Source organism: Salmo salar, chromosome ssa06, assembly GCF_905237065.1.
Source record: "Salmo salar chromosome ssa06, Ssal_v3.1, whole genome shotgun sequence".
Lineage (NCBI taxonomy): Eukaryota > Metazoa > Chordata > Actinopteri > Salmoniformes > Salmonidae > Salmo > Salmo salar.
The window spans coordinates 67,224,988-67,234,528 of record NC_059447.1 but is presented as its reverse complement, the minus strand read 5'-3'; the positions used below and the strand labels follow the sequence as shown (position 1 = coordinate 67,234,528).

Genomic DNA, 9,541 nt, shown 5'->3' with positions numbered 1-9,541 from the left:
TTTGCAAACGTATTAAAAACAAAATCAGAAATACTTTATTTACATAAGTATTCAGACCCTCTTCCATGAGACTCGAAATTGAGCTCAGGTGCATCCTGTGGACTCCAATCAAGTTGTAGAAACATCTCAAGGTCAAAGATGTTTCTACAACTTGGAGTCCACCTATGTTGAATTCAACTGATTGGATATGATTTGGAAAGGCACACACACACCTGTCTATATAATAAGGTCCCACAGTTGGCAGTGCATGTCAGAGCAATAATCAAGCCATGAGGTCAAAGGAATTGTCAGTACAGCTCAGAGATAGGATTTTGTCATGGCACAGATCTTGGGAAAGGTACCAAAACATTTCTGCAGCATCGAATGTCTCCAAGAACATAATGACCTCCATCATTCTTAAATGCAAGAAGTTTGGTACCACCAGGACTCTTCCTAGAGCTGGCCACCTGGCCAAAATGAGCAATTGGGGAGAAGGGCCTTGGTCAGGGAGGTGACCAAGAACCTGATGGTCATTCTGACAGAGCTCCAGAGTTCCTCTGTGGAGATGGGAAACCCTTTCCGAAGGACAACCATCTCTGCAGCACTCCACCAATCAGGCCTTTATGGTAGTGGCCAGACAGAAGCCACTCAGTAAAAGGCACGACAGCCCGCTTGGAGTTTGCCAAAAGGCATCTAAAGTCTCTTAGACCATGAGAAACAATATTCTCTGGTCTGATGAAACCAAGGTTGAACTCTTTGGCCTGAATGCCAAGTGTCACGTCTGGAGGAAACCTGGCACCCTCCCTACGATGAAGCATGGTGGTGGCAGCATCATGCTGTGGGGATGTTTTTCAGCAGCAGGGACTGGGAGACTAGTCAGGATTGAGGAAAAGATGAACGTAGCAAAGTACAGAAAGATTCTTGATGAAAACCTGCTCCAGACCGCTCACGACCTCAGACAGGTCAAAGGTTAACCCTAACAGGACAACGACCCCAAACACAGCCAGGACAATGCAAGAGTGGCTTTGAGAAAAGTCTGAATGTCCTAGGGTGGCCCAACCGAAGCCAGACTTGAACCAGATCCAACATCTCTGGAGAGACCTGAAAATATCTGTGCAGCGACGCTCCCCATTCAACTTGACAGAGCTTGAGAGGATCCGCAGAAAATATAAAATAAAAAATGGGAGAAACGCCCCAAATACAGGTGTGCCAAGCTTGTAGCGTCATACCCAAGAACACTCAAAGCGGTAATCTCTGCCGAAGGTGCTTCAACAAAGTACTGAGTCAAGGGCCTGAATACTTATACAAAATGTCATATTTCAGTTTATTTTTAATACATGTGCAGAAATGTTAAAAAAAAAAAAAATGTTTTTGCTTTGTCATTATTGGATAGTGTGGGTAGATTGAGGGGGGAAAAAAACGATTTAATCAATTTTAGAATAAGGCTGTAATGTAACATGTGGAAAAAAAGTCAAGAGGTCTGAATACACTTTATATACATTACTTAACTAGCAGGACACTGTAGAGTTCATTATCCCTCTGAAGAGTGTGAATTAGGCTGTTTGAGAAGGTTTAAATCCTAAGCAACCTGCCTACACATTGTTGGAAGTACAATAGACCAACATAGCTACTTTAGTAGGAAAAAGCTGTGAACTGGAAAAACTTGGTAAAGGGAAAATACACATTATGGTGCTCATGTGAGTTTCCTTTATTTTTCAGCTTCAGACCAATGCACACTTCACTTTTTTTTTTTTCTTCCCCACCATGGTTTTTACACCGGAAGGTGATTATACAACATAATACAGCAAAACAAAGCAATAAAAGTACACAATAATGACAAATGGCAAGAAAAATGTAGTTACCAGTCATTATTTAATAGTAAGAGGGAAGTGAAAAAACAAGACAATTGAGAAAGCTCCTGGAAAAAAAAATCTAAATAAGCAACATTAGTACTACGTTACCTGTAAACAATACTGAGTTATTTAAGCAATAATGCCAGAGGTGGTGTGGTATATGGTCAATATACCACAGCTAAGGGCTGTTCTTTTGCTCGACGCGGAGTGCCTGTACACAGCCCTTAGCCGTGGTATATTGGCCATATCGCAAACCCTGAGGTGCCATATTGCTATAATTTTTTGTAATAATAAAAAAAAAAAAGTTACCAACGTAATTAGAGCAGTAAAAATAAATGTTTTGTCATACCCCTGGTATATGGTCTGATATACCTCGGCTGTGGGCCGGGCCTTCCCTGTGGCTCAGTTGGTAGAGCATGGTGTTTGCAACGCCAGCATGGTGTGTGCAACGCCAGGGTTGTGGGTTCGGCAAGTACAAAATATATATATATAAAAAAAAGTATGAAATGTATGCATTCACTACTGTAAGTCGCTCTGGATAAGAGCGTCTGCTAAATGACTAAAATGTAAAAAAAAATGTCTGTCAGCCAATCAGCATTCAGAGCTCTCCGCTATACATCCCAGCGCCATTCTCAATTTTGGTCAGCTCATATAACTCCTCTATGTGATAAAATAATGAAGACCGGGTGCATGGTCAGAAGGATAGCCATGTATCAAACTGGGAAAGATTCTTAGGCAAACAACCCAAGCATTAATTGGAAGTCAGGTGAACTACCATTCTGTGTTGTGGGGAAATGTGTCAACAAGTGAGATAAGGCTTCAGATTGCACAGAAGAAAGCAGCAAGGATTTTTCTAAGGCGGTGATATGATTATTATGTTGTAGTCATGCAATGTTTTTAAGTGGTCAGCAATCGACAAGATAATAAAGTGAGCGCCCTTTTTTTTTTATTATTATGGCCAAAATCCATTCACTGCAGGATTCAGTTGGTGTGAGAGACATTCAGTCAATACAAATAGGATATCGACCATCCATGTCTTACACCAGCAGAGAAATAAGCAAAATAACATTTAGATTCAAAGCGACAAAAATAAAAAAAATACAAATTGAGAAACCAGAAATCTTTCAAGAAATAATTTCAAGAAATACTTTAGAACCACTTGAAAATAGATTGTGAAGTTGTGCACGACTATGGTAGATGACTGAACCAACCTCTTTTCAGACCGTCATTAGTTATTTTTTCTAATTTACTATATTGTTTGTCATATATTTCAATGTATTATGGTAACAGCATGTTATTTGTGAAAATGTGATTGTATTTTAAAGTTTGTTAAGGACTCTTGGAAGATTAGTCCAAATGAGGACCAAAAGAGATCCTAATAAAATCTCAATCAATCAAGGAAAGTATATTTAAAAAGCGCATTGAGAGTAATGTTTTACACCCATTGTATCCTGTGTAGGAGGCAAAAACGTTTAAACTTGACAGAGCCATAGCCGCTTGCTCGGTGCACTCTGCACACTGGCTGTTAGAAGAGACGAGATCCAGAGACCCCACACCTAACATGAAGTGATGTCATCTTTAGGGGACATTGTGATTGTAACATCCCTTGGCAGTGACAAAGATTTACAGCACACAAACAAACTACTTTCTTGATATGTTCAACATAAAAGAAATGGAGAACAATCTGGTAAAAATCAGTAGTAAGTAAGTTGGTCTTAACATCAAATGCAACATTTAGAGGCAATGTTCTTTGACAAAATGTAAAATCCACAAAAAGTTACTCAAACCAAGTGAATCAACAACACTGACATGACCCACAAAAACCACTGGCCCAGATTTGATCTCTGTGTGTGTTGGTTGTTGGTAGGGAGAACAGGCAGAGTTCTGCTGAGGTCCAGAATTTGGCTGAGGTCCCGCAATGTTCAGTGAGTCGGTATGCGTTTCGTCAGGCGCGAGGGGTATCACATCTCCCATCATAAGGGCACCTCATGTACTAGGGGGATCCAATGATGGCAAGCCTATGAATCTCCAACCACCCAGTACTAGCTGACAGACAACCACCAAAAAGCCCCTGGAAGTCAACCATAAAGCACCAACAGGAAGCCTGCCAGGCTAACCATATCACATACATGGAAGAGAGTTCAAGAAGGAACAGTAACTGCAAATAGCTTCAGAAAGGTCACTGAGGAAAAGGGAGGGAGTTGCAGGATGGCCAAGATGTAGAATAGACAGCAAACCAGTGAAAGAGGACCCTTAAATCACCAAGGATCTAGTGAGATCCATGCAAGCTTAGTGGATGGTGTTTCTGATAGCCTGAAAGGAGGAGAACCTCCCTCATTGTAACACACACACCTTTTTAAGTTTAGTGTGGTCTTTTCCTTTGCGCTTGGCTGTTTTTAGAGAAGTAAAGACAAGAAAATGTTTTTCTTACAGGCCTAAAAAAAACATGAAATCAAGATATGCTCCCAAGCATGGTTAATTTTCTATCGAGATGAGGTTAGATTTGAATACATTACCTTTGCCATGTCTCTTAATACTCCCCCGTTTCTGTGCCTGTTTGGACTCTGCGTCGACATCAGCTGTGGTTGAGGGGGACTCTGATGATTGAGTCTCCTCTAACCCATTTCCATCAGCCCCACTCTCCCTGTTCCCATCAGTCTCTGCATCTCTGCTCTTTGCATCCCCAGCAGCTGAGAACGCATACCTGTTCACATTCTCAACCTTGGATTCAGCGGCCTTAAACCCCTCCCCCTCTGGGGACTCCTTGAGCTGGCGGTCAGTAGAGGAATCGATCGCAGGGTTGAGGTCTTCACACTGGATGTGATCCTTGGTGGTGGTATGAAGGTCTGAGGGGCCTGATGTTTTGGGTGAACTCGACTGAAGTGAGGGGTCTGTGAGGAGGCCGGATGAGGACTCCCCTACAACCGGATCTAAGCCTTGTTGTTCTAGGTCAATGGGTGATGTCACCTTTTCAACTTCCTCTTCGGCATCTATAGCAGATGTTCCCTTAAGCATGGTGCCCTGTTCTAGGGGAGAAGAGAAAGGAAAAAATATTAAAGACTGACAAAGCACACTTAACTACAGTTATCTCCTTTACAAACTTCCTCTACATTCAACCCTTTTAGATCTACAAGTGCCTAGAAGTTAGAGGTAAGGGAGTGTTACTGGTAGGGCTGTGATGATACCAGTATCACAATATTTTTTTCCATGGCAAAAATGAAACACGAAGCAGAACAAACTCCTTTAAAATCCTCTATTATGTAAAATATTGGGTGCTAAAGGTTGGAAAATAAATACATGTGACTGGATAACGTGTTTGTTTCCAACATTAGTATCGCGATACTGGTATCGTCCCAGCCCAAGTTACTGGACAGGGCCTTAATATACTGCATTTCAAAACAGCCATGGGCAGCAGCAGAATCAATCTTCATGCTCACCACCAGGCTGACTGCTGTCCCCTTTGTCCGCAGAAGGCAGGCTGGTCCTGTCGGCCTGGTGCTTGGTCTTCCTCAGGGCATAGCCCTTCCTGATGTCAGACAGCAGGTGGTCAATGATGCAGCCCTCCTGGACCGGGGGGGCTTTACGAACTGGGGGTGAGAGAGAGGGTGAATCTCAAAACAGTCCACTCTTGATACATGCAATGTTCTGGTAGTGTGTTTGAATTTGCACTGGTGAACCATCAGGTGTCGACCGTCCTCGAAAGCGGCATCATTTACTAGTCTCCTTTCCTTCATCTGCACTGAGCGACGAAAGGCTGGATAGTTAAAAGCAAAGAAAGTCTTGTGTGAGCAACGCTTTCACTTTCCCAGTTCTTCTAGATCAGTGCAGATGAAGGAGAGGACAAGGAAAGGGATCTTCTGAAGAGTCAAGACAGTCAGGCAGAAACCCTTTCAGAAGCCGTCTGATGTTGGTAATGGGACACTTGAGTCGTGACTAGTTACCAGGGAGTAGAGCTCTCTACCCGACACCGATGGGCCCCCAACATTATAGGGGTTAGGGCCAGGTAGGGCCTGTTTTTGTATTTTATAACTAGGGTACGGTAGGGCTCAGGCATCACTAAATTGATCATTAACATTTTGAAGCTGAGCCATTTGCTCATGCTCTGCTGCACAGTACATATCATGGTGTCAGAAGTGCTTCAATGTTGTCAAATATAAGACCAGATCATTGTACGAGTCCACATCAAATATTATTTTACCGAAAATAATGTTCCTTGAGTTGATTGAGTTTAGAGTGATGAAAAGTAGCTAGTTTACAATCAACTGCTCTCTGTCTCATCATTGAACAGAGGCGTTGCTATGGATAATCACACTAGCAGAGCCATGCACAGTGTGCATGCAGTGCGAGCAGCACAGGGAGCAAGGGACAGAGACTAGCAGCTAATGGATACTAACGGAGGAAGTTCTTTCTGAGTCAGGCAGGGCCAGGCCTTAAATTTGGCAGAAGCAAGTGGGGCCTGGGTAGAGTGGGGCCTGGGTAGAGTGGGGCCTGGGTAGAGTGGGGCCTGGGTAGGCTTTAAAATAATGCCTGTGCAGGGCTCTACCAGGGATGGCCATGAGTTAACACTGTTATTTGGAGTGTTGGCTGCCGGTTATACTTACTTATCTTCCTGTTCTCCCCCCTTGGTCTCTTGGAATCCTCCTCTTCCTGCTGTTTCTTCCTCTTCTCAGCCTTAATTGCTTGCGCTCGGCGGGTCTGATTGTCCTAAGATAAAAATAAAAATGTATAAAGCAAGAGAAAACGCAGGTGTCCACAATGCAAAATGTGAAACCATAGCAATGTGGTATTTAGTCTCTAAACAAAACTTGGGGACCTATACAGTCCAAAGTTATGGCCCAGTTTTTGGAATAAATGCTTGAATTTAATGGTTTTATATAGGAAAGTCAATAGATGCAAAGTGACCATTAGTTATTTGTTTCTCTTACCTTGAGAGCTTTGACGAAGAGTCCCCTGAAGGAATGTAAAGTGCTGAACAAGTCCTCCAGGGAGAGACGGGATGAGTCCTCACACAGATACTGTGCCAGATCCTCCTTCTTCCTGTCGATGGAGGCAAACCTCGCCTCCAGCTCCCTGCAGGCCTCCTGGCTTCCCTAGAGTAGACAGCCAATTCAGGGGGATGTATTTAGTTATGGTCTGGCAACCAACCTGATGGCATGCTAATCTCTGACACCATTAAAGGGGAGCTTGTGTGAAACCACAGTCACCTGCTCTCTGGTGGTGAGGAGAGGTATAGCAACCCACCTGTATGGCAGTGAGATATTGCTCCTTGATGGCCTCCACAGAGGAGGAAGCCACCTTCTTCTCTGAATCTTTCAACCGCTTGATGAGCAAGCTTGCCTCTGACTGGATAGACTCCAAATTCACACTGTGGAAGGAAATTATAAACTTGGTAAGATTAGCATAACCTCCTGTGTGAAGCTTTGATTACTCTACAATGTTTTGACACCACTGAAAAATTGCAACAGTTGTATACAGCTTTTTTTCCCCCATTACCGAGCAGCCTTCTCACAGATCTCTAGATCATCTGGAAGGTTCAACAGGTCATTATGGTTCTGCTCAGCCTCCTCTAGGATGTGGTGGAGCAGCGTGATGCGACTTTTATTGGCCTTAGTTTCAGTGAGTTTCAACAGTGTGCTGATCTTGAAGCCCTCAGCGTTCCCCGTGTGGCTTCCCTGTAGAACAAAGTTAGACAGACCAGCGTCAGGAGTCCTCGTTCTCTCACTAAAAACATTGCTGTGAGACCATATTTTGTGTGTTTGGTTATATGTATTGTATGACATCACATTACGGATTCTTACATAGTTGAGGAAGTTTCCAACGTCCAGAATGAGCATGCAGAAGCTTGGCAGTCGAGTGCTCACTTTCAGACCTTGCAGGATAGAAATAATAACCCATTAAAGAGAATAAAATAAAGAGGACGTTTAATTAGCGGTCGGGGAGATGAAGGTGGTAGAGCCGCTAGCCTGGTGCCTCGACTTACTCTCACAGGCCTCGTCCAGCAGCTTAACTTTAGGCTGCATCATCTGTAACACTGAGCTGATCTCCTCACACAGCAACATGCACTCGATCCTCAGGGCGTAGCTGGGGGGGTAAAACACATACACGCGGCCAAGGTCAACACATCCAGAGTGAATCAGTCCTAGCTCATTGAATGCTGTCAATCTGTGAAGAACTTTACCATGGAACAGCTAGGAGCTGGAGATAAAACTGGTCCACACCAGCCAATTTCTCCCGCTCTCCCTGGTAGGACTTCAGGTTCTCAATCTGAGTGGTGGAAATAATCACTTTTCTATGCCCATAAACTGACAAACATTTCGTTTCCAACACTACCATACGTCTATCAAAAATGAAAACGTATTTAGATCTAAAAATACAGTATAGCCACTTCGGCTTAACCATTAATTTGGAAGGGGTTCCTGTGGCCGGCTCGCACCTCATGCTTCTCTGGCTGTAGCTTTTGCAGCTGTTTCAGCACCTCCACATCAAACTTGGATCGGTCACCTTTTTGAATCATGGCCACAAAGTCCTTATGTGAGCTGGTAGGGGACACAACATGTATTTTTAACTCTCCTACTGTAAATTGTCTTAAGGTGCTTCCTCTACTAAGGCTCTCTTCTTCATATTTCCTTCTCTGAAAATACTCACCATCTGAATTGTTTCAAGAATATGTTCAGGTTAAGATTTTTCTTGGCATCGATGAAAGAAATCTGTAGATGGAGAAAAAGAATGAAGCTTGAAATTAAAACAAGGGATGGGGTAAGGAAAATGACAACAATAGCAGCAGAGAGAGTAAGATTAGAAGACCATTTGAAAGACTACAATGAGATAGGTTAAGACCACATCTACCTCTTTGGGCACCTGTTTGACTGCAGGGGTGCTGCCTTTGGCTTTTGACTCAGTCACTGGCAGACAGAAGAGCTCCTCAATACTGGAGTAGTCAGGCTCCAGAGAATCTACCTGCACCGAGGTCCACATGGAGTGACTATCTTTAGCAAGAGACAATAATGGACAGTATTTTAATTGCGACTTATAAATTACACAGAGTTTGAATTTATCCAATGGGCACTTATCAGGGTCAGCTGTATGTGTCAGTTTAATTCAAAAGGTGGCAATCTGACAGGTTCCTTACCAGTCACCACTCTGGATGGCAGCTTCTGCCAGTTGAGCTTCTTCATACGCAGTGTGGGGCAGCGGCCCACCTTGGGTGAAGAGGCGTAGCAGGATCGCCCCTGCGTCTGCACACTCTGGGCCACTATAATGTCATTGCCACTAAGGGGAGGCGGCGGACCCATCATGCCAGGCAGGGGTGGGGGAGGCGGCGGACCCGTCATGCCAGGCAGGGGTGGGGGAGGCGGCGGACCCGTCATGCCAGGCAGGGGTGGGGGAGGCGGCGGACCCGTCATGCCAGGCAGGGGTGGGGGAGGCGGCGGACCCATCATGCCAGGCAGGGGTGGGGGAGGCGGTGGACCTCCATGCCCCATCACTGGTAGAGGTGGTGGCGGAGGAGGGAGACCAGGGGGAGGCATCCCAGAGAAGCCAGGAAGTGGTCGGACAGAAGTTCTCATGCTTGGTAGGGGTGGTGGTAGATGAGGATGGGGAGGAGGTACAGTGGCAACAGGGGCAGTAGATTCTTTAATGAGGACATCTGATAGAGCTGATGGAGAGATTGACCGATCAATCTGAACGCCCCGGTCTGTGGTCTTGACCTT

At 44.5% G+C, this 9,541-nt stretch overlaps 1 protein-coding gene across 1 annotated transcript; it reads right to left on the bottom strand.

Moving 5' to 3' along the window:
- Window positions 1-1,832: 1,832 nt before the first annotated feature.
- On the bottom strand, window positions 1,833-8,205 carry LOC106607633 (inverted formin-2). Its single transcript, XM_014204769.2, has 10 exons — window positions 8,011-8,205; window positions 7,813-7,913; window positions 7,631-7,701; window positions 7,326-7,504; window positions 7,074-7,197; window positions 6,758-6,922; window positions 6,434-6,536; window positions 5,270-5,419; window positions 4,349-4,858; window positions 1,833-4,222 (listed from the first exon to the last, which is right to left on the bottom strand). Exons 1-10 carry the CDS (start codon window positions 8,163-8,165, stop codon window positions 4,167-4,169), a joined length of 1,614 nt encoding a protein of 537 aa, XP_014060244.2. The 5' UTR covers window positions 8,166-8,205; the 3' UTR covers window positions 1,833-4,166.
- Between the last annotated feature and the right edge of the window lie 1,336 nt (window positions 8,206-9,541).